The sequence below is a fragment of the Cololabis saira genome, chromosome 8 (assembly GCF_033807715.1).
Source record: "Cololabis saira isolate AMF1-May2022 chromosome 8, fColSai1.1, whole genome shotgun sequence".
NCBI classification, from domain to species: Eukaryota; Metazoa; Chordata; class Actinopteri; order Beloniformes; family Belonidae; genus Cololabis; species Cololabis saira.
Window position 1 is genome coordinate 35,114,808 of NC_084594.1, and position 25,299 is coordinate 35,140,106.

Genomic DNA, 25,299 nt, shown 5'->3' on the forward strand with positions numbered 1-25,299 from the left:
TCTTTGTCAAGGTGAAAGCCAGGTGTCCTGGCCTGAGTGCAGACTGGACAAAAAGTATTTGTGTTCCCATTGTCTTAGACTGTCCTTTTTCCTCCTTGCTGTCAGAAAACACAGTCCGTAGTCATGTTTTCATATATAGACCTGATGCCCTCTACGCAGTGTAAAAAATGTATTTTGAGGCAAGGTTCAGATAGGAACTTGAATATGATAAGATGTATCACTCACAGCTCATTAAACTTTTACTTTCAGCACAGGATTGGTAGCTGTCATGATATGAATCAGATATGTTATAAAGTGTCTTTCACAGATATTAGAATATGCAGCTGGTCTGGGCAAAGCAATATATTTTTAATACTGCCCTGCAGCTCTGCTCTAGTTTACAGTATCTGGATGCTGATATTTTTTGGCTTAGAAAATTATTTTGTGATTACCCTGGTAAGCTATCTATGATCTTTCCAGTGTGGCGCTGCATCAAGGGTTGGTGAAGGAGAAATCTTATTAATCTATTGGTAATGTGGCCCAACTTCCCCATTAGTTAGTTTATAAACTTCATTGTCCTTGTGAGCACTTACCATACTTCTAACAGAGCTTTTACCTCATTCTTACTCCACGTCTGACTGCAAGACATTTCTCCCAGCAATCACGCTGTGTGCCTTTCTTTAGGTTGTTTTTACCCACAATGCCTCTCATTGTAGTCCATTTCCTACAGTTGGTCTGCTTGAAACAGATTGAGACCTACGTCTTTGAGCAGACCAGGGGAACGTGAATCCGTGCGTGGAATTCTTGCCTACACAGAAAAAGAAAAATCGGATGTTCAAAATTGTGCGTACGCCCAAATCCACGTACGTTTCTTTGATCATCACAATCAACGTCGAATTGTGCGCACATGCAGGAGCACAACACACAACACTGTCTCATTTTTTTTTTATCCAATAAAAAACGCTTATCCTAACAAGGAACTTGCAAAAACAAGTAAAACAAATTTAAAAAAAAACATCAGCCATGAGCTGGAGACACTCCTGTCAGAAGTTGAGGCCTGGAAAGCGTGTGAGTAACGTGCTGTAGTTGTGTTGACCGCTTTGCATTATGGGTAACATTGTTCTTAGCTTTGTGCTGCGTTCCGTGAAGAGTTGTGGGTTTATTATGTTTGTAAGGGTTTGTGAATGTCAATATTTAGCATTGGTGCATCATGACAATCTTTTTCTCCTTGTTTGTATTTTAAGAACCAACACCATAACTTAAGTTGGTGGGATGAATAAGGGCTCCTCGTTCCGTTTTATTGTCACGCATATTATATACTTTTAGGGATACGGATTTAGCCCAATTTACAAGTGTATTGAGTCCTACACATTGTGGATGTCCGCGATCACCTCTCTCATAAGTATAACAATGTGCGCCGCACTCTCTGTACATGAGGCCTCAGTCCACTTTGCATCAGAGTTAGATTGCGCATTAACAGGGTCAGGGTGGTGCAGCTGGTAGTCCAGCCATCTCACAGCTAGAGGGTAGCTAATGTGACCTACCCTCACAAAAACATGCAACAGTCCTGGGCTATACTGCCCCCTCTGGTCAGCCGGGGCGCCAGATGGGGTGGGGAGGATCTGGCCGGAGTAACGTGATCCTTCCACGTGCTACGTCCGGCCGGAGAATCCCCACCCTGTCTGGTGAAAAGAAGCGGCCTGCTCACTCCTCAAGTAAGGAGGAGATTTAGGTGTAGGGCCTCCCGGGGTTGGTAGAGGGTGAGAAATTTCCAGGACTGACTTAGGTAGGAGCACTGGGTGATTAAAAAAATGGGGGATAAAAATATATTTTTTTAAAAGATTGCGCATTCACAACTCCCCAAAGAACCAGACTTTCAGAGCAAACAAACTGGTCCATTTAAAGCGGACAAGCAGGAGGACTGCCATCATGTCGATGAGACCTTGATGCTGTCACTTTGATCTCACTTTCCCTCGGAAAATTATCCAATTTGTTGGTGCAGTCGCTCAACCATTGTTTAGCACTAAGTATGTTTAGCACATACTTTTTAAGTTTATATTAAATCAGCACAGGAGGCCTCATTCACATTTAGACTGACTTGAATAGCACACTGATACCAGGAGTAATACAAGCACTTAACTGACAACAAATGTCTTTCTATGCCTTTGTATCATGTCAGTTGATCCATGTGTTTTGTTATATTTATTTAGAAGGATAAACTGTTTTTTTGTGAAAAGGCAATTTTAGCAAGATGGTTGCAGGCACTCCTGCAGGACCTGCCAGGCTCCCAATAGACATTGCCATCACGACCCGGACGGGAGCTGCACTATCACCAGTGTAACAAAGTTTAAGAGTTTAACCCCTCTATGAAAATACTGCTTGATTTAAGAGAGTTAGGTGACCTCCTTAACCCAGTTCAGGATTAGCTTGATCTCAAATGCAGTGTCCTCAAAAAAATACCACAAGTGAAGAGGACTCTTTTCCTGCGTGTTTAGAATTTGCCTGTACAAGGGAATTTCCACTATTATGTATAACTATTTTACTGTCATAGAAGTTGATTTATATGACTTCAGCTCAAAGAACCTGCATACCATAATTTATCGACATTAAAAAGTAACACTAATTTAATTCTTGTCTAGTCCAGAGAAGAAGTCACTAAAAGCAAGGTGACAAACTTTTTCTTAACTGTCTTCAACTTGTTATCAACAAGTAATACAAGATATACAAGATAAACAAAAGAGGGAACCTGGCAGAGGGAAGCCAGAGAAGATTTGATGTAGCTAGGCTAAAGCCAAGGAAAAATGAAAACACATTCAATTATATCAGAAGCATTTAAACAAAGGGAGATGTTAACCAATTTAAATGAATCACTTTAAATGATAAAAAAAGCATATGAATCTAACATGAGCTACCAAGAATTACTTGTTAACTTGAATTTGTATTGTACCCATAAACAGAATGTAGTGTTAGTTTTTTTATAAATAGGCCAAACTAGGTAGATCTACCTGTATGTAGAAATTTAGGAAGCAAAAATAACTTCTCGCTTCTCTCCTCAATCTATGGAAGGAAAACAAGAGGCACCAATGCAACACATCATCACTCAGCAGAACTGATTAAACAACTTCTCAAGCAGTCATAATTTGCCAATTAATTATGGGTTATGGTGTCACCTGAAAGACACAGCTCAATGTAGACATGATTAAAAATAGTAAAATTCCTATTTAGGCCAAGTATGAGGACACAGGGACAAAAAGGACAATGAGAAGAGCACACTAGATGATTTGAGTAACGTGTAATCTGTGGGTAGGGTAAACTGCCATAAGGATTCACAGCTGTTTAGTAGATGCTCTAATTGTGGCTTTCAGTGTCTATGGGGATCAAGGAGGAAAGAGCAAAGTGACAAAACTGAACAACAGAGAAGTGTGATGGCGGTCCATTCATACTGCAATGTCTTTGCAGTTCAGTGTGTTCATTTGTGCTCTCAAGGCCTGTATTTTCACAGCCTTCTTCCTTCATGTTGGACATGTTTTTAAAATTTAGTGATGCAGTTTAGTTTGTTGGTCTGCAACCTTGGGAACATATGCTGGAGCCGTGAAGTTGTTTTTTTTTGTTATTGTCATTCCAAGTGATTCAAACAAGAGTTTGAAAAATGATACTCTTGTGTTTTAATGCATTGCATTCACAATAATTTGACCTTCAAATCCTCTTCATTTCAAAAAAACATGAAAGAAAAGTTGCTCATTTTAAATTTAGTGGAACAAACAATGTGGTGAAACAAATTCTATTGGGGAAGAAAATGAATTATAATCTGTAGAACTGCTTTGAACTTCTCAAATTTGCTGTCAGAAAGCACAAATGCATGAGGGTGAAAAATAAACAAAACTTTTTCAAACATCGCGGTTAATAAATAAATCAGAAGCTGACTTTTGAATCAGCCCTGTGGTTTATTTCAAAAAGAGGTTCCCGATGCAATATATTTGGAGTCAAAAGAAAGGAAGATAAGTAAAGAAAAATACACTGTTTGGAAGCACATTTCCACATAATTAAGTGTATGCCAGGTCCTTTAAAACCTCTGGAATTCAGTTTCTGTGGAATGCTGTTTGGTTCAAAATTAAATATATATAATATAAATATTCAATTAAATAAATGAATATGAATATAAATGGCAAATACAAAATTAATAAAATCTTATTTAAACTTAATTTCATGATGAATTGTCATATTGGTATATATATTTGTTACATGACATTTATTTCATAATAGTGTATTTCTTATTGGTGAAACTTATTTTCTAATGCCACTTTTACGTATTTCATGACACTTATTTTACATTGCCACTTAAAGTTCAGGGCTATTTGTATTTCATTTTCTTATATTCAAAGGAAGGGTCGTGGTTTTATGTGTGGAATCGGCCAGTCGTGATCTTCAGCGGATCTTCATGAGGGACTGACAAGGGAATGTGGTGGACCCAGGGCTGCCGCAAGGGGTGTGCGAACCGTGCGACCGCACGGGGCCTCGCGCCCCAAGGGGCCTCGCACTATGGGCCGTTTTTATTGATTTTTTTTTCATTTTTTTTTTCATTTTTTCCCTTATAAATATCAACAGTCACGTTCCATTACAGACATAAATGTGTACTAGTCTGTGCATATCAATAAATATATGTGCAATGATGTGCTTGCTGATTGATGTCTGTTGTTCATGTTGTTCAATACAACTGCGCCAGACCAAGCGCAGACACAAGCTGCTCTGATCCAGACGGGTGGAGTGTGTAACAAACTGTCACACAATGTCGAGAGAACGAGACAGATTCAGGAAATTTCCATCAGGGGATGAAAAAAGAAAAAAACTAAAGAAAATGGAAGAGTTTAATGCCTCTCTGAAAGGCTCGTTTGATAAATTTGTTACAAAAATCACCGATCCAACCGGGTCTCAAGCAGCCACGTGGCCCCGCGTCGAGGTAAGCCCAAATGATGATGAGGCAGGGGAAGGTATCCAGTATTTTGCTAATTGGAGAGTTAAAATTGCGCATATAGACACCCGATCTGACCCGAAAAACCCCCCCCTGGCCATTTCGCACAGGGCCTCGCAAATCTCCCAGACGGCTCTGGGTGGACCCACATGCAGCACAACGGCACAGAGTGTTTAGTAAAAGTCTTTATTAAAGTCAACCTCACAGCAGGTAATTGAGCAGATTTCAGTCCTCAGGATCATGGTAACGCTCAGAGTGGCAGGAGTGCGAATACCAGAAAACAGCTGGTGTGAACGCTGAGTAGATCTGGAAGCTGGAACACAGGAACTGAAACGCTGGTCAGTCAGAGGAAACACCAGGCAACCCAGGGAGCAGGCAAGCAGAAACCAGAGACGCTCAGGCAGAACTAGTGGTCGGGGACAGAAGGCTGAGGTGACCACCAGGACAGAGACAGGCGACCAGGTCGGGGACAGGCGGGGTCGGCAACAGGTGATCATTCAGAGAAAAACCGCTGCCATGTCAGGCATGACACGAGAACAATCTGGCAGTGACTGGCTGGGAGTGGAGGGCTTAAGTAGAAACTCAGGGCTGATTGCAGATGCGGAGCAGGTGTGGAAGGATGGAGAAACCATAGTGACATGAGGAGGTGGAGCTGGCAGGTGAGTGAGGCAGGTACGGAACTGCTGTAACAGGGACAGGAAAGCTGGAAGAAAACAGAAAACCAATAAAAACAACACAGAGGAAGAACAAAACGCAGCAAAATTCAGGGCGGACTTGTACTTTCAGTAGATGTTTCAGATCACAATACTGTAAAATATCTGAAACTAAAAGCATCTCTGGCGTATTGAGAGAGGCTACCAACTGCCTCGAGGAAATGGCAGCGTGGCACGCACTGACGTCAGCCTCACAAGGCTCAGAAACCCTTTTCCACGACCACCGTTACCAACTCTGTTTATCCTGACTGCAGGCCACAGCAGCACCATTGAATCCACTTTATAATGATTAAATTAATTATTGAATATTATTAGTCAGTGGCGCTGGGCCAGTGCGGGATCAACCAGCAGCTTTGCGGATGCGTGATTCATTTCTAGTCTAAATGCAGAGCGGTGGTGAAGATCTCCTGCTCTGGCTGGAGCTGGGAGCGGCTGCTGTATGAAGACTGGCGGCCTGAAAATGCCCTGAGATGGGCAGGGCGCCACGGCAGGACCCGCTGCTGCTCGCTATAAAGAATGATACAGGCTTTCATGTTTGAGTCTCCTAAAGTCTTCAATAACACCCCAAAAAATGTCGCTAGATTAGCTACTAATCGCATTTTGGAAAGTAACAGACAAGCAGACAAAAAAGAGCCAGAGGGGTCTGATAATTAATGAATGATTGAATGACTTAAAATGCGGTGGAGTCGTTCTTTAGCCTGATGAATCAGAAAACTAACATCGACATCGTTGACCATGTTGTCGCTATATTTTATGAGTTTTCAGACCCCTCCACTTGATCCAGACCCAGGAAGAAGGCATTCCATCCTTTCTGACTGAGAACCATGGTCTTGGATTTGGAGGTGCCGATTCTCAGCCCTGCTGCTTCACACTTGGCTGTGCTCCAGTAAGAGGTGAAGATCATGAGCTGATGAAGCCATTAGGACCACATTGTCTGCAAGAAAGCAGAAACGTGTCCCTGAGGTCACCAAACCAGAGCCCACCACTCCTTGGCTACACCTAGAAAGTTCTGTCCATAAAAGTTATGAAAAGAATCAGTGGCAAAGGGCAGCCCTTATGGACTCCAACTCTCACTGGAAATGAATTTGACATTTAATGGAGTGGAAATCCAACCTGACAGAGTTGGTGTTCAGGTTCATAGACATAAGGTCATCAAGTTGTATTGTATAATTAGGGCCCGAGCACTGACAGTGCGAAGGCCCTATTGTATCTGTAGGAATTTTTTTTTTTCCTTCTTCCGACGGAATGAGGGCCTTTTTGCCCCCCTAAACGTGCCCCAATTGTCACCAAATTTTGCACGCAAGCCAGGCCTGGCAAAATATTTGATATTTAATGGTTTGCATTAATGGGCGTGGCCTAATGGCTCAACAGCGCCGCCTAGAAAACTTTGTGCCTCAAGCCCCACAATACGGTTTGACGTACATGCACGAAAATCGGTACACACCTCTGTATCGTGTCGCACCTTAAAGAAAAGTCTCGCCATGGCCGAAACCGAACAGGAAGTCCGCCATTTTGAATTAATCGTGTAACTTTGGTGCAATTTATGCCATTTCTTCGGCCGTTTCTTTGCCCGAACCATAAAGTGCACCCAGGTGTGTTATACATCAAAATGTGCGTCTCCATCCTGCGACAATGCGCATTACTTTTCTAAGTCAAAAGCGTTACGAGGCGACGATAGACACCAAAAAGCGCGCCCCCCCCCCCCCCCCCCCCCTTCATCCGATTGGTCCATATTTGATAGTTCCTACTTTCTGCCATAACCTTTGAATGGTTTGACAAAGAGTCATGGGTGGTGTCATCGGACTCGGTCTTGAGTCCTTGGACATAATTGGTGCAAATTAGCCCCGCCCCTTCTTCTGATTGGTTGATATTTGATAGTCCCTATTTTCTGGCATAACTTTTGAATGGTTTGGCATAGAGTCGTGGGTGGTGTTATCGGACTCGGTTTTGACTCTTTCACCTTAATTGGTGCAAATTTGCCCAGCCCCTTCTTCTGATTGGTTGATATGTGATAGTTCCTATTTTCTGCAATAACATTTGAATAGTTTGACATAAAGACTCATGGGAGGTGTCATCGGACTTAGTTTTGAGTCCTTGACTTTTATTAGTGAAAATTGCACTCGCGATGGCCCGTTCATCGCTGCTTGCAGCTTTAATTTATTATTCTTATTTTCCCAAAACGAAACTGGCCTTTTCTGAGCTTTGCAATACTCCAAGATTCATCAAATTTTTTACACCTATCAGGTCTAGTGAAAAAAATTATATTTTAAGGGTGCCTCAAATGGCCATGAAAAAATGGCTCAATAGCAGCACATTGAAAATTAGTTGAGTTTAGCCTATATGCACAAACATTGGGAGGATTGGTGACCCGTCTCCGTGGCTAATATTCTTAGCCATTTTGAGTAGAATTTGTGATTTTTGTGATTTCTAGACTTTGTATCTGAACGAACTTCTCCCAGAGATTTAATCGCATCAACTTCATTTTTGGTGTGTTTCACCTAACGGCTTTGCTGAAGGTAAATCACAAAATGTTTGAATTTTCACCCAGGGACTTGTCCGTGACATTTTTTTCAAAGGCCACAGATGTTCTGTGTATGATCAGGGTCCAGCTCTGAACAGGTTCATATGGTCATATTTAGTCATACTCATAATACCCACTAGTGGTAACAGGAAGTGACTCACTCAACGTTTCGATGTGGCTGATCTGACATGATGGTCAAAAAGATGTCAAACCTGGTCATATTCATGCTTAAGAAGTGGATGTAGCTATTCATGAGATAAAATTGAGTTTTCATCAGAGGACCGTCCCATGCTGATGCAGCGAATTCCGATGCTTCGCCATGAGAAGAAAACTTGTTCTAACTTGCCTGTGCGTTGTCCACATCATATCTGAACCAACATTCATAGGTTTGATGAGGCTTCCATGCTGAACAAGAGGATATGACTCACCTCCATAGCTTCACCTTCTGATGAAAGTAAAATGGTTTTTGCTACATTATGTCCTGTAATTACACCGTGCTTCATCAGATCCGCCTGAGATTTGTACTGAATGTACCCAAAACTGTCCTCAGGCACCATAAAGTTTCATGGATTTAGGTCTAATGGCACGTTTGTCATCCGTCGTGAAACAGGAAGTGGATGGTTTTGCCACATGTTTAGAGATTCAAGGATCAGTTCCCATTAACTAAGGTCAAAGTTTCATTCACTGCAACATAGGCTCTATTAAGAACTTCATCACTCTATACTTTTGAAAATATGAAATCATAACCGATGATCATATCTCTGCCATAATTTGTTCAATCAACTTTCTATTCACCACAAACACTGTCGACCTTCAATAAATCCCGAGTTTCATTCAGATTGGTCAAATGGTACACATACAGTGACATTTTTAAATTATGGACACTACATATATTTTTGATGACATCTAATTTTTGAGTGAGTGTCACCAAAGTTTGGGAAAATATAGCTCTATATATCAGAATGACTCCTTAATATTTTCAGGATTTTTCCCAGAACTATTGAATTTTGATGATTTTTGTCAAACCAAAATACAAGGATTTGCTGTTTACAATCAGCAGAGAAGGAGGGCCAGATTTAATATTTCTGGGGCTTGTTTAATAGTTGTAACTCAGCCATACATTGTTTAATGTGGCCCAAATTTGCTTGCATATGTTTGCAGTCCAACTCTAAACACATTTGCAGTATAAAATTCAGGGAATGATTCACCTGTTGGCAGCAAGAAACATGCTTTGTATTACGTTTTACATTGTCCGAGAGATCTCAGATTTTTTGTGTGATCAGAGTTGTCCCCCCCTACCTGAAGCGATCCATATGCTCACATTTGATCATACTCATAGCGCCACCTTGTTGTGAAAAATAATCTACCGTAATTATTTAATGTGCCCTACTTGATGATCAGACATAAAACTTTGAGAAATTAATTAAAATATTGATCATGCCTCACAGAATTAATGGTGAGTCTACATTTAATGGGAAAAGCTAGCAAAGTGAGTCAGTATTGAAGATGATTATGCACTGTTTATTAGATATATTTTGAATTACTGAGGTTTTTTACATTATTAATACATCACTATGACAGTGTGGACACCTTAAGCTTGAACACATCAGAATATTAAAAGATACATTGTGAAAATTAATGGAAATTAATTATTGGGCAGGAATTTGATGTATTTTGATCAGTTCAGCCAACTTCCAATGAAGAAAAGATGAAATTGTGTTGATGATGTAACTAATAACATCAGTTGTTCTTTTAAATGCTCAATAACCATATAATGACAGGGTGGACAACAGTTTCAGGGACAGTGACAGAAAGTACAAGGTGTTTAAAATTATTACAAAAATGTAATATAAATCATGAAAGTTAATAATTGTATTAAATAACTTTTGAAGAACAATTAGGAAATATAAAAAATATATTAATGTTGTATCCTTTAACCACTTTATGCATTCACTGAAGTTGGCAGAGCATTATGAAGGACATGTCAACATTGCGTACACCCAATCAAAGAAAAATGGTTTCAAATGGTGGAAATTCATGTCAAATGACTCATATGTGTGTAAATGTTTGGTCATTTATACCAGAACCTCAGAACCTTTTGATTTTTGTCATATGTTCATGATAAGTGGGTGACTTTGATGGGGACACCAGAGGCACTTTATAGTGATATTGACCAAGGACTGTGGTGATTCCTGTGGGGCTTGCAGCATTCATTTTATTTATTTTTCCATTTTGAATAACACATACATATGCCTAAAGAGACAGCCAGGCACACAAATAATGAGGAGAGGGAAAAACCAAACTCGTGAAGAGAAGATGAGAACATATTTGTTTTTGTCAAATAGCTGGAGGAAGAATTCAGTCAATGTTAATGAGAAGCAATTAGTTTTGATTAAAAATTAGATTGCTCCCTTACATGCAGTGTAGCTATATCAAAACAAAATAATGATTAATTTCTGTTGGTTTAAAACATTATTGTCAACAGCAGAAGTACTCATGCAGAAAGGGTACAACTGCTCTGAGGCTAAAGAGCAGGAAAAGCACTCATTTAGAGATGCAGCTGGCAGTTGCTTTGGAGATTCTCATAAAGTAGAGTGGATCCTTGTGGGAGTAGCCTAATATTAACACAAAATATCTTTGCATGTGCAATAACCAACCTGCGTTTTTTTTATCTTTACTTGCCTTTTGCAGCATCAATTGTAATTGGGAAATGGTGGTGTGAGATGGAACCGTGTCTGGAGGGAGAAGAGTGCAAGACTCTGCCTGACAACTCTGGATGGATGTGCTCCTCTGGGAACAAGATCAAGACCACAAGGGTGAGAGCTGACACACACCTGAGGGCACATGTGTTTGTCTTGCACGCATGTGTCGATCATGATTTTGCACAGATTCACTTGTACGTTATACATCTGCTTGTCTTGTACCGGTTGCATACGTTTTAATCCTGACAAACAGATTCTTACACAAATATCCCTACTTCCACATTGTCATGCTGTACACACTGATTCAGAATTCCTTTTAAATTCTAACCTTCTTTTTGGACCTGCAATAAGGAGATTGCAAGAAATACCAAGTATTTGTTTATGTGCATGCTTAACACCTAAACCAATTATTCTAACAAGTATCTGCTTCTGGTGTTACTGATATATACAAAGTTGTACACAAAGTTGCATACAGATTGATAAGAAGGGATGTCTCTGTACAGTAACGCTCATTCTCCTTAGTGTGAGCAACTTGTTCATTGGACCATGAATAAAGGGGGAAAACAAACAGTCTATGCTTCAGCACACTCCTCTCATAGGGCTTTTCGACCAAAACAGTTCCAGTGCTAGTTTGGTGCGAGTGCCAGACTTAGCACCTGTCCATTGTTTTTTGACTGCTGGCTATGTGGAAAGCATCAATTCTGTGCCAGGAAAACTGGCGCTACGCTGGCTCCAAAATCTTACTTGGCTAGTTGCAAAAACTGCTATGTCATTTCAGGAGCCGTGATGATTGTAACCAACCAAATCTATTCAACTGCCATATTTAAAACAACCTCTGTGAGTTTAAAACATATATCATACTGGGAAATGGATGCATTCTGCTCTTCCGAGGGGCTGGATGCATTCTAACTGATTTAATCGTGCAATCAAAAACACGTCTAGTTAACAGAAAACATATGAAGTCAATTCCGGTGTTACACCAAATTCTGTGGCCCATCGGATTCTGTAATCCTCAGTGGCCCTCAAAGAAGAGTATGCTACGTAAATGGCGCAAGATTGTACTTCTCTTGGACTACAGAGAAAGACTCTAAAGACAAATATTGGTTTAATTTTCTTAAGAAAAAAAGAACCTTGAAAATAGTTCAAAGAAAGAATTGCATATATATATTTATTCATATTCATTTAACACTTGCATTTCTGGAGAACTGTCCAAATATCTTTAAAGTTAACCTAAAGACTCAAGGCGAAGCATATCTTTGACTTTTCACTTAAAGGGGACCTATTATGAAAAACACATTTTCTCTTGCTTTAACATATATAAAGTTGTCTCCCCTCAGCCTGCCAACTCAGAGAAGGAGGAAAGCAACCAAATTCTGCAGTGTCTGTACAGCCGCCCGGATGATCCATCCAGGCTGATGTGGCTTCTACGAGTCGTTCAGATTCTGCTCCCGTCGCTACGTAACAACGGGAGCGATGCGTGAAACCACGCCCACAACTAACTCCGCCGGCCGGAGCTTCCGCATTTTTTCATAGCGGTGTATCGCATCATTCAGGCAGCCAATCAGCACAGAGCCTCATTATCATAGCCTCCCGCCCACTCAGAATCCCGCATAGATAATGAGGCTAGAGACTGGGATGCTAAAGACATGGCTCAGAGGCTGAATGTCTAATTTATTTAGCAAAAAAAATCAAAAGCTTGTTTTTAAGACATTCAAGGCTTGTTTAAAATAGGTATTAGATGCCATAATAGGTCCCCTTTAAACACCACATCTCTGCTGAAGTTCTTAAATGAATGAAAAACACAACTGTTCAGCAGGATAAACGCAAGACTGGGACTGGAAGGACAGATTCTCTCTTTAAATCTTTAGATATGCCGAAAGAGAAATCCTTTAATTTTTGTCATGCCAATGTCCCTTGTCTGGTTTCAAAGATGTCAATAGGTATTCTCCCTGAATAAAACTAAACTATGAAGAAAATGGATTAATTGCATATTTTCCAAAGTGTCACCTCTGTTAACCATCTGTCACCATCTGGGCTGAAAGACAAATGCTCACATTCCCCGATGGCCAGCTGACAGCTATCAGAACTCATGAGGGAGAGTGAAAAAAACTCCAAACAATGAATTTCATGTAAATTGCCTGCTCTTTTAGTATACAGTATAAAAAAATAGAGTAGATTTAACTCAAATTATTTAATTACTGCTATACAGTTTCAATGTTATAAAGAAAAATACAGAAAAGGCATAACTATGAACGAGTAACAAAAGTTTCACACACTTTCAGCTATGTTTAACTCATTAACACCTGTACTGTATATTATAACTTAAAGAAATAATTACTTATAACTTAAATAATTAACTTAGAAATTGATAACAATAACTTCAAAATGAAGAACAAAACATGCACAGTTGAGGTTAATGTTAAGAAGTCTTACATTTGTCATGTGTATGTATATATATATATATATATATATATATATATATATATATATATATATATATATATATATATATAATATTTACAATATGGATGCCCAACAGTCGCATCACAACTGCATCACACCTGGTTTACATCTTAACGTCGATCACACGCCATGCGTGACTTGGTAGCAGTAAATACAAAATAATCTAGCGCATTAAGTTTAACACAATAAGAATTGGGGTGATATGAAGGATGAACAGAAAATTGGACGCCTTTATGTGGACATCATGATTAAAAACCATGCGAACGGTGGCCCAGCTCCCACTGGCTACATATGACTCTGCCCCTTACTCACAGAGAGTTTACAATATCTATATATGTAGCATATCTTCTTCTACAGTGTCTTGAACTGAACTGAGGCAACAGCCCTGCCTGGGGTCACAAAATCCAAAGGATCACAGTATTTGGTGTAACACTGGACTCAAAACAAAATTTTTAGTGCCAGGATCAGTGTCCATTAGTCGTGTTTTCATTTCACTTTTCAGCAAAAGAAAGGCAACATAAAGAAACCGCTGCGGGTGGAGGTGTTTCCATTGAATGGTGTTTCTTTTTTGTTTCTCTTTATGAGCGTAACTCTTCTAGTTCTCTCTACATATCTCTCTAACTCGCTGTATCTCATCCTGTGGGACTTATCTTCAAAACAACGAAAATAAAACTCAACTTTGAAGATGTACGGAAACATCTTTAGTCTATCTTGACATATTATTGCGATTGTTGCGAAAATAGTTAACAAAAGACAAAAGGAGATCATAATTCAAATGATTATTCAGGGAAAAGCCCTTTTGTATTGCAGTATGACATAATGACTAAACAGTGTTATAGCATAACCCTACATTGTATAAATGAAGCTAAAAACACCTAGAAACTAAATTTAGATGACTTTGGATTGACCGGCTACGTCACATCCAGCACTGCCAGAGACGTATTAATGGGGAAAAAATGTTTTGCCTCCACTTGCATTAAATTGGATTATCAACATGTCAAACCATGTAAAACCACCTCATAAAAGCATGAACAGGTGTTTGCGATATTTGGCTCTTTTTATTTGTTTCTATTATAAGTTTTTCTTTGAGATATGAAGGTTTCACTGTCCTTTTACGGATTTCCTTCTTGCGCATCGGCAACGTAACAAATGACGTAGGGTCCTGGCTCTGGGGTGGTCTCCAGCCAGTGGAAAAGAAATCCAGCTCTTTGTAGAACCTATTTGGAACTAGCTCTTGCACCGCCCGAGCACCAGAACCAATTTTGAATTGGTTGAAAAGCCCTACCAGAGAAAAAAGGTAATGGTAGGTGTTCTTCATTGCTTTATTGCTCTCTGAACGGACTCTGATAAAGCAAAAATAAAGCATGCAAACATAACAAAAGGAGTAAAGTCCTAAAGGTCAGTGGTCCAAAACTATAGGACAGGTTGATCACCTTATTTGTATTCACATAACTGCCCCCCACCCCCCCCCCCCCCTCCTTTCTCCTGCTTGGACACAATGACTTTGAATAAAAGCAGGGACTAATGGGATGGTAGGGAAACAAGGAACAGCCTGTAAAGGTTAGATGGCATGGGGCCCAAGGTTGTTCTTTAGATTAATATCTCAGCAGATAGAGGTAAAGCTTTCATTGAAGCTCCTTACAGTCACTACTGGCTTAAATATTTCAGAAAAGTTGATTGAACAGGGTCTTGCCAGCCTGTCAAGGTAAGCTGCAGCACTTAGTGCACTCTAAAGAATCCATCTCTAATGTTCAGATAATTTTTTTGACATTTGAAATAATATTTGTCGTACAGTGTCTATTTTCAAATAGTTTTATGAGTCTTGTTTAAATACAGTTTATCATTCAGGAATTTGAATCTCTTCCAAAAATTGATAAAAGACAACGTAGCGTGAAGACTTTGGTCTAAAATTATATGAGAAAGACGGCCAGAAAGTCAGACCTGAGGCTGCTTTTCCACCCAATACACACATGTCCTTTTTTCTTGACCCTTTCTTTGCAGAACACCCAGCCATACTCTCCTTTTTAGCTTCCGGAAGCAAAATGCAGAGGATGCATCAACAGAAATTGAGCTGCATTCTTGCTTCTGTAAAGGTTAGTCTTTTTCTTAAGCTTTTCTTTCTTTATTTTTTCTTCTTGTCTCTCTCACATCACTGTACATGCTTGAATGCCAAGTGATAGGAATGGACGTAACTCATTTTTTAATGACATTCCATTAACACAAATAGTGTGAATTACCAAGTGTGTGTTTACATGCTGTGCATGATTAGGCAGGCATGACACAAATACTTATTAAACCTTCACCCATTGTAAATATTTATGATCTGCACAGGCAGTGCACAGATAAATAATTTGTCAGTTTCTGCTTTTTCACTGAAATTTTAGCACACATATAACTAAATATGCATTGCCAAGATCGGTAAACATATAGGATATTGTAGTTTCAGATTTGTGGAATACTGTGGAAACAGACGTTCAAACCTCATGCCTAATGCAGAATCACATTTCTGTGATCAGTGTGTAATGGCGGTATCAGCCCCTCTTCTTTTCATTGCTTCCTTTGTTGCATGTCCTGCATTTGCAATCGGCCACTGTGTAAATTTGATTATAGTGTTTTGCATTGGCCTGCCAATTCCATTAGGAGCTAATCTGTGACCAGCCACTCGTCTATTCTTTGTGTGTACGAGCTCCTAGACTTGTATGCATGTATGTGTTTTATGTATATGATACGTGTCTGTTCGTACATACGAGGGATTGCCAGGCAGGTCCCTTCTCTTTCTGCTGTGTGGTGTCTAATCAGCTGCTTGATTTCCTTATCCCCCTCTGAGGGTCATGTTGAAGCAGCTATCAGCACACAGCATTGCCCACACGCTGCATGAAAGGCCTTTTATCCTGCACTCGGCTCGCTTTTTAATGAACATTCATCATTCACATGCCTGTCAAGCCAAATCGCCACATTTGTATGCATTTGGAGAACCTAAAAAACCCACAATACAGTATTATCCTTATCAGTATCATCATTATTATTATTATTATTATTATTATTATTATTATTTAAATTTTCAGCAATTTTGTTTCATGAACAGGTTTTTATTCCACTCCAAAACTGTCACTGAAACACAAGGCAGCAGGTATGCATAAAGCCATATACGTATTTAATTTCAATCTTTAGTGAAACTTGGCTGGTAAAGTAAGAAGCCAAGCAAAGGCAGAGGCTGACATCCATGTTTCTCCTTTTCTTCCATTATGTCTTTCATAGAGGGATCCCTTCATTACTTGCTCTGTATCAGCAGACAAGGCAGGCCTTTTTGCTTATGGGAGTCACAGTGAAAGCAAGGCTGGGGAGCATCCTCCAAAACAGTCACCCACCATGGATCTGAATTTCCAGCTCCAGTGGTTAAACCAATCGGTTCATTTCAACTCCCTCCAAATTATAAAACACTACAGATTTTCTTCTCCCCACTTTTTACAGTAGTAAACACAATATTTATTTATATAGCCTCAGTTACTGTGAAGAGTGAATATGACAATTTTGTCAGAATCAAAGATGGAATGTAATACAACCCTCGCCAGGCAAACCATGAATTATTGTACCATTTTATAAGTAAATTCACTCTCCAAGAAGGTAGTTGTTTGAAGTGTATTGAGATGGAGAAATTTCATTCCAGCTATTTGAGAGGTTTTTAAGTACAATGCATCAAAATGAAATGAACTAATGCTTTCTCATCACCATCTCTTATTCCCCAGTCAGCCTGACATGATTTACTACCTGTTAATAAAGCTGTGTTTATTTTTATTAAAACGAACAGAAGGGCCTTTTTCAAATAAAACAAAGCATGGTGACAGGGTCTAGCCCATCTGTGAAGACAGTGCTAGAGCAAATGGGCCTGCCAACACACACATCTACATTTTTTCAATGGGGACACCACACTCTGTAGATGCTCAAAATGAACTCCAAACAGCCACATTGCTTAAAATTAACTTCCACCTCTAAGCTTGATTATCGTTCTCCTTCTTCTCAGACCTGTATAATGTCATCGTGACACCAAAAAGACAATTATTCACTATGGTAAACACATTGTATGTGTATGAAAAAAACATTTAATGCGCTTTCTTAAAAGTCAGATCCTCCTAATCGTTTTTAAAGTTGTACACAGGTTTGGGATGAAGGAGTTCATTCTCAGCTGTACTGATTAATTTATGTCCATTTTCTTTTCATTTTTCCTCCCATTGTCAATGTCACATCAAAGGAATCTTGATGTATTTTGTTGTCTGAAGTCTTCTGCTTTAGGAGGGTATTCTTCAAGAAAGAAACAAAAAGAAGCTACTCTTTAATACTGTAATTTAACCAGGACACTCAGCTGGCACGATTGATTTGATGAGTACTACACAAGAGAAGGGCTGAGGGGAGATTACGTTTGCACTACACTTTTTTTAGTAAGGGAATTGTCCTTGGACCTTATTAGCGGAAGTCTGAGTAAATTGTAGTGTAATGCAGTCAACAAATTATAATGCAGACTTATTTGCCTGCAAAGATGGAGCAGACGAGAAATCCTGGAGCATTGTACTGCTACATGCTACACTACTGATTTGAAGTGGACTAAAAAGACTAGAGGACACTTTGATTCATGCTTGCACATGCATGTGAGTTAAAATTTCTATACAATCCCTATTCTCTTGCTAACAAACCTCGGAGGGACAGTGTCTGAGATAGAGAGTGATCCTCTGTGTGTAACCTATTGGTGGCAGAGGTATTTTTGACATGTTGGCAGACAGTACAGATGATACAGATGCAAATGCTAGACAGATACATCTGCTGGACAGATTACTACTAAAGGAACTTTGAAGAAAGCAGAAGATCGTTTTCAAAACAAGATACTATGACAAAACCTGTAGGAAATATTTGAAATCTGAGCACCCATTCAAGGCAGCTGTAGTGCAACTCTTATGACAATTGTGTTAACATATAATTTGGTCTTGGGGGGGTGGAGGGTGTTCATTAGTCATTGCATCTATGTCTGATACTTCTGTTTATAAAACTAGGTCTTCAAAATAATACCAGTTAAAGAGTCATATAATGTTTCAAAAGCTGGGCATTTCCTGTATATAATAAGGTGTTTTGTTTTTGGGGGAAAAAATATGTATTAAAATGCAAATAAATTACAATAACAATTCACACTTAATTCACTTGTGACATTAATGTGCAGGCTGAATCTGGATACTAGCATCTGATTTTTGGGTCTCTCCTTTCACCTGGTTTCAGAATGGAATCGTACATTCTCACAGAAACACTACATAATCATTTGCATTTAAATTATACAACTCATTAACATGTACCCCCTTCATCCGGATAAGTTATGCAAATACAGAATGCATAATAATACCAAGTTAAAGGGGGTCAGGGAGGACACATGCCAGATTTCTGAAGATAGTGATGTTCATTTTCTGGGTCTCCCTCTGGATCAAGATATACACATCCAAACTCTTCTATGGTCTTCGAACTTTGACTTATTTGTTAACAAACCAAACATTTTTAGAATCCTTACATTTTATTTATCTTTTTATTTTTAGACAACATATCCACTTCACTACCATAAAATGATGTGAATACATGTAAAAAGGTAAAGCAGGGTTGATCGGGCCCTCCCACCTATGGCCACCGCCCCCAGGTGCAACCACCTTACTACAGTATTCCGTAAAGTCACATCCACCTGTATTGCATTATGTAGTTTCTAAACTGCCACAAACATGGCCTTCAACGTATACTTTTTGTGAGATAACATCAACACTTAAAGGAGACCTATTATGGCATTTAATGTATATTTTAAACAGGCCTTGAATGTCTTAAAAACAATCAAAAGCTTGTTTTTTCTACATAAATCAGAAATTCAGCCTCTGGGTCATGTCTCTATTTTTACCGCTTCTAACCTCCTTCTCTATGAGGGATCCTGTGGGGCGGGGAGGCTATGATAATGAGGCTCTGTGCTGATTGGCTGCCTGAATGAAGCGTAGCAGGGGAGGGCACAAAGCCTCGCTCCGGGCAGAAGAGCAGCGGCTGCGTACACAAAGCGTGTCCCATGCGATCGAGTTTCGGCAAAAAAAATCAATTCCATTGCTTTATTTTTTTTGTATTAGACTGTCCTAACTGTCCGCGAGTTTAACGGTTTCAGTGTGGACAGAGAGCGTCCGATGTCACGCAGCTCGACGTGATAGTCGGACGGTCGCATGCAGTTATGACACGGTGTAATTGGATCTTAAGCCTGAATTACGGCTCTGCATTAAATCGACGCGTACCCTACGCTGTAGGCTCTGCGTTGGTGTAACACGGAACCATAAATCAGCCTTTAGTCACCTGAAGAGGGAACCGGGTCACCTCGTCTTCACACTAATTCACACAGGAAGATTTAATTGAATTCTAAACAGGTACACCACAGTTATTTACTCCGATTTCTCATCATTTCATTTCTTATGTTACAAGATAAATGAATCATGTTATCTGTAAAGAAATCACAACACTGAATGTTCACAAATGGCAACTTTATTGTTAAAAAAATAAAACATAAGTTGTATATAAATAACATGTATGCACTATTGCTGGCTCAAGGAAGGACCGTGCGTCTTCTGAAGGTGTCGTTGAACAGCTTCAGGTGCTTGGAAGATCTGAAACCATAAACAGAAGAAAAATGTATTACTAATAGAGCTCCGGTGTTACCTAACACTCCGTTAGGGAACACCGGAGCACCGGAGCTGCTCACCGGTCCGGTCCGGTCCGGTGAATGGCTCCGGTGCTCCGGAGCTAAATACTTAGCCCATGCAAAGATCATACTTGTAAACAAATATAAATAACATAAAAAATTAACGTCACTTACCGCTGACTCGTGTGCAGTTGCCGGGTCCGTTCTGTCAGCACTGATCCTTTTATGAGGGTAAGTGTCGATGCAAAACCTAATTTTTACTGTCCCTTGTTGTTCAAACAGCCACCGCTTCCAAACAATGGCGGACGCTCCGGCCGGCGGAGTTAGTTGTGGGTGTGGTTTCAGCAGCGTAGGCCAAACCTCTGCGCCTATCGTGAAGTCACGATAGGCGCAGATTCTGAACGGCTCGTGAAAGTCACATGACACTGGAAGGATCCTGAGGGCGGGGTGAACAGACCCTGCAGAATTCGGTTGCTTTCTTCCTTCTCTGTGCTGGCAGGGTGAGGGGAGACCACTTTATATATGTTAAAACAAGAAAAAACGTGTTTTTCATAATAGGTCCCCTTTAAATAAGTTCCTACAATATCTGACATTCCTCTAATCCTTCTGAGTGTAAAAGTACAACCAAGCAACCGTTACTGGTACAGCCCATGACTGCAGAGGCATCTAAATATTTCTCCAAATGACGGGACTCCTACTTATCCTAGAAGTCTAAGGTGTACAGCGTGAAGAGAAATGGTGGGAGTACAGTTACCTGTGGTGGTCCTTTGCTGCTGACCACCTGGTCAGACACACAATCATTCAGTCTTGTTCAGAATTGCCATGGCAAATCATAAAAATACTGCAATAGTGCCACCACATACGTCATCAAGGAGTAAATCATTACATCTTCTTTATAGCCCCGACAAGAGAAGAAAATATGTTGGCGCAGGAAATCCATTCTTGTTGTCAATTAGCCATGCCGTCACAGCCACACCCCTCGGTGTCTGCTCATTATTTTTGTGACACATCAAACTTTTTTGTATTTTCTTTAAAGGTTTCATGTCTGTGATCATTGGTCAAGAGGTAGAGCTCATCGATGCATTAACATTCTGGAGTCTTGGGTACAATTTTGAATTAAGTTCTATATTTCACCTTACCGTACTCAAAGGCCTTAGATGAAACACACCCCAGTTCATTCAGATGAGGCCTTAAAATTACAAAAACAGCCCAAAATCACAAATTCAATTCAATTCACTTCCTGTACATTTATGTTTTTGAGACTTTTCTGTGCAGGTCGCCAAACTACATTAACCTACCAATTTTTTGTGCATGTGAACAAAACTCATGCAAGGGCTTCATTTTTATTGAGCCATTTTTGCATGCCCATTTTGAGGCACCCTAGAAATAGGCCATTTTTCACCAGACTTCATTGGTATACAAAATGTGATGAGTTTTGGAGTATGGCAAAGCTCCCCAAAAACGGCAGTGTCATTGTGGAAAAATAAAATAAAATGATAATAACAAGGATAATAATAATAATTAAAGCTGCAAGCAGCGATGAACGGCCCTCGCGAGTGGAATTTTCACCAATAAAGGTCAAGGACTCAAAACTAATTCCGATGACACCACCCATGACTCTTTGTCAAACCATTCAAAAGTTATTGCAAAAAATAGGAACTATCACATATCGACCAATCAAAATAAGGGGCCGGGCTAATTTGCACCAATTAAGGTGAAGGAGTCAAAACCGAGTCTGATGACACCACCCACAACTCTGTATATCATACCATTCAAAAGTTATGGCAGAAAATAGGATATATCAGATATCGACCAATCAGAAGAAGGGGTGGGGCTTATTTGCACCAATTATGTTCAAGGACTCACAACTGAGTCCAATGACACCACCCACGACTCTTTATGTCAAACCATTCAAAAGTTATAGCAGAAAATAGGAACTATCAAATATGGACCAATCAGATAAAGGGAGGGCGCACTTTTTGGCGACTATCGTCGCCACGGTAACGCTTTTGACTGAGAAAAGTAATGCGCATCGTCGCAGGATCGAGATGCACATTTTGATGGATAATACACCTGGGTGCACGTTACAGTTCGGGCGAAGAAATGGCCAAAGAAATGGCATAAATTGTGCTAAAATTACACGATTAATTGAAAATGGCAGAATTCCTGTTCGGTTTCAGCCATGGCGCCAAGATACTTTTCTTTAAGTTGCGACATGATACAGGTGTGTACCGATTTCCGTGCATGTACGTCAAACCGTATTGTGGGGCTTGAGGCACAAAGTTTTCTAGGGGGCGCTGTTGAGCCATTAGGCCACGCCCATTAATGCAAACCATTAAATATAAAATATTTCGCCAGGCCTCGCTTGTGTGCAAAATTTGGTGACTTTTGGGGCACATTTAGGGGGGCAAAAAGGCCCTCATTTCGTCGGAAGAAAAACGAGAAAAACAAAAACAACATTTCCTACAGATACAATACAATAGGGCCTTCGCACTGTAAGTGCTCGGGCCCTAATAATATTAATAATAAACAGCGCAATTTCAATAGAGTCCTCGCACCCTCTGTGCTCGGCCCCAACCAGTGAGTCTTAACCCAGGGTATTGCAAGGAAGTAGTTAAATGTTTTATAAATATTCACTCAAATTTTGAGATCGGCAGGGCATCAGCACTCACATTTTATGATAAAACCACATTTGTAATCATTGTCAGATATACTCATTGTTACTGCAACACTATATTACCACAATGTCAATAGTTTTTGCATCTCACATCAGTCTCTGAAGCAATAAAATAAAATAACACACGACGGGAATATAGATGCACAACAAGTCACTCACAGAAAACATAGTGAATAGAATAATTTAGATTTATAGGACCTTGTTAGACATACTTGGGCACCATGCATGGCTTTCTACAATCAAATGTGCACACCTGGCTACCACCTGCCAAGCCTGCTGGAAATATCATGACTGCATTGCTTCCTTGAACAGGAATGTAGGACTTCTAATTTGTTTTTTATTCAGACTTCTTCACTGTAAAGCCTTAATATAAAGCTTTTCAAACATTTATATACCTCAGTCTATTTCAAAAGTAGTTTAAAAAGATGTGCTTCAGAATTTAAGCAGTTACAGACATAGTTCAGACATTTTATTAAGTTTCATACTGAACAAGATGCTGAAAAGCAGGACATTCAAAACCAGTCTCAAGGCTAAAAAAAAGTACAATTGAAATCTGATGTCTATAGCTGGAGCTGAATTAAAAGTCATTGAAAGAGAGTCATGGAGAGAAAACTCAGACTCCATGGTGTGTGGACCTGATTTTACAAAACCAAAGTAATTTTTTCAGGTTGGAACAATTTATAGTCTTGATTGGGTATTAAACATGAAAATCCAAATGAAAGTGGTTGCAGGGCAAGTCAGGAGTTGCTTCACAAGGCAAGATAAAGACCAAAATATGATAAAATATCAGTTTATGAAACAAATATACACAGAATGAAAACACACTAGGATATTTTTACAGAAAGACTGTTGTCGATATATCTTGATGTTCCTGTGAATAAGGAGGTGAGATGGGGTTGTACAAAGCCTCCACAGTTCAAATGAGTTGCCTTTTTTTTAAAAACACAATGAAACAAGTCCTCAGGGTATAATTCTTGCACACTTGTATGCCTTTGTTCTGTCTAAGCGTATATGTGTTTTTCTCCTCTCCTTTTTCTCTTTTGTGTTGCAGATTCATCCCAGGACCTAACAGAGAGCTCCAATTGCAAGGCTGAGCGCCAGGGTCTTCCCTTATGAACCCTCTCTCTTCTCATTGAAATGACTAATTCTATTACTTTTACAACTACTGGCTGGCTTACCTGGGACCACGCAGAGGATATCCACCAAGATAAAACAGCTTTGCTCATGTGGCACCAAGGATTTGAATAAACTAATCTCCCTGTTACATGCTGGTGGCTCTCCTCTTCAACACAGCTGGGGCCAGCTTCTGACCATGCTCTTTGTTTCCCTTGCTCTGTCTTCTATTCAAAAACAGAAGAAAAAAGACTGTGGTTATTTAAAAGCTGTTTAAAGATTTGAAGACAATCTCCTCAGTGTGGCCATATGTGAACTGTGTGAGGAGCTTACATTGAACTGGACGTGGGATTGAAAAAACATCAAGGGGCACAGCAGAGTGAAGTTACTCTCAAATCCCAGAAGGACTTGTTTGTTACTTGCAACTGGTGATGGATTGTTTGCAGTGAAAACAGGGAGGACATTTAGCTGAAAAACACAGAACTTTCAATAACTGTGACTACTCGCAGCCCATAATAAGATGATAAAGACTTTGTGGAAGGCTCATGGCCTCACCCTTATCCTCCACAAGGTACACCTTGAGTTTTATAGTGGGCATGCCCAATGTAAATTCATGAGCACTACTTTTCTTTTTATGTAAGATCACTTATGTATATATAAACGCATATATAAATGCATTACATACACTGCTAAATGACAGATCCAAGGGGCTGAAAAAATATACTGTATTATGAGATCATGGTGGAATATCAGAGCCTAGTGTGTAGAGGACTGATCTACAGGGGATGCTTGCATACAAGAAAGCTACAAGTGAATAACTAAAACAAGTTCTGCTTGCTTTTTATTCTGCAATTTTGTAGGTTGAATGACATATTCGGAATTTCTGTAAAGATTAAAAAAAACAATGTATAGAAGGACCTCATGTATGAAGGCAGCTCCAACAACAATCCTTGACCTTTCTACTCAGACACTGTAGAGATTTACAGTGACTGTAGAAGAAGTGTAACCATGACCATGGGAAGAGATCATCCGCTAAAGTTTGTCATGTAGATTATTTTTCTCACACACCAGAGAGAGGTGACTTATTCAAAATGACACTGAGGAAGTATTAGTCACAATGGAGAAATATAGTTATCCCCAAGTAGATATGATTACATTACAGGACAGCCTTATGAGAAATAATAAATGGTTTTATATACTGATATAATGTCTCCCGTTCCTCCTTAGTGTGACTGATATTTTGACTCTTATGAGTATGTGATATGTCATAATATAATTTATTTTATATGTTAAAGGTGTGAACAAGGTTTTTACTGAAGTAAAGTCAAGAACAACACAAGACTATAAAAATGACTTAGGGGCACACAAACAAGGGAATGGTATGCTTCATTCATACCATTCCCTTGGTGGCAGAGAGGATTTATCAAAACAGAACATTCAATTCATTCATGCAATTAGTATAACGTTT

At 39.6% G+C, this 25,299-nt stretch overlaps 1 protein-coding gene across 2 annotated transcripts in view; it reads left to right on the forward strand.

Moving 5' to 3' along the window:
- The window catches only part of LOC133448902 (chemokine-like protein TAFA-1), a 198,254-nt gene extending 173,238 nt beyond the window's left edge, over positions 1 to 25,016 (forward strand). The window contains exons 4-6 of one of the 2 annotated variants that reach the window (XR_009782985.1): positions 10,874 to 10,998; positions 15,349 to 15,440; positions 23,770 to 25,016. Coding sequence is in view for 1 of the 2 variants with exons in the window: in XM_061727868.1 (XP_061583852.1) it covers positions 10,874 to 10,998; positions 23,770 to 23,787 (143 nt within the window). In the remaining variant the exon portion in view is untranslated. The remainder of the gene's footprint in view (positions 1 to 10,873; positions 10,999 to 15,348; positions 15,441 to 23,769) is intronic. The other variant, XM_061727868.1, reaches the window with a different exon arrangement.
- Positions 25,017 to 25,299: the final 283 nt, after the last annotated feature.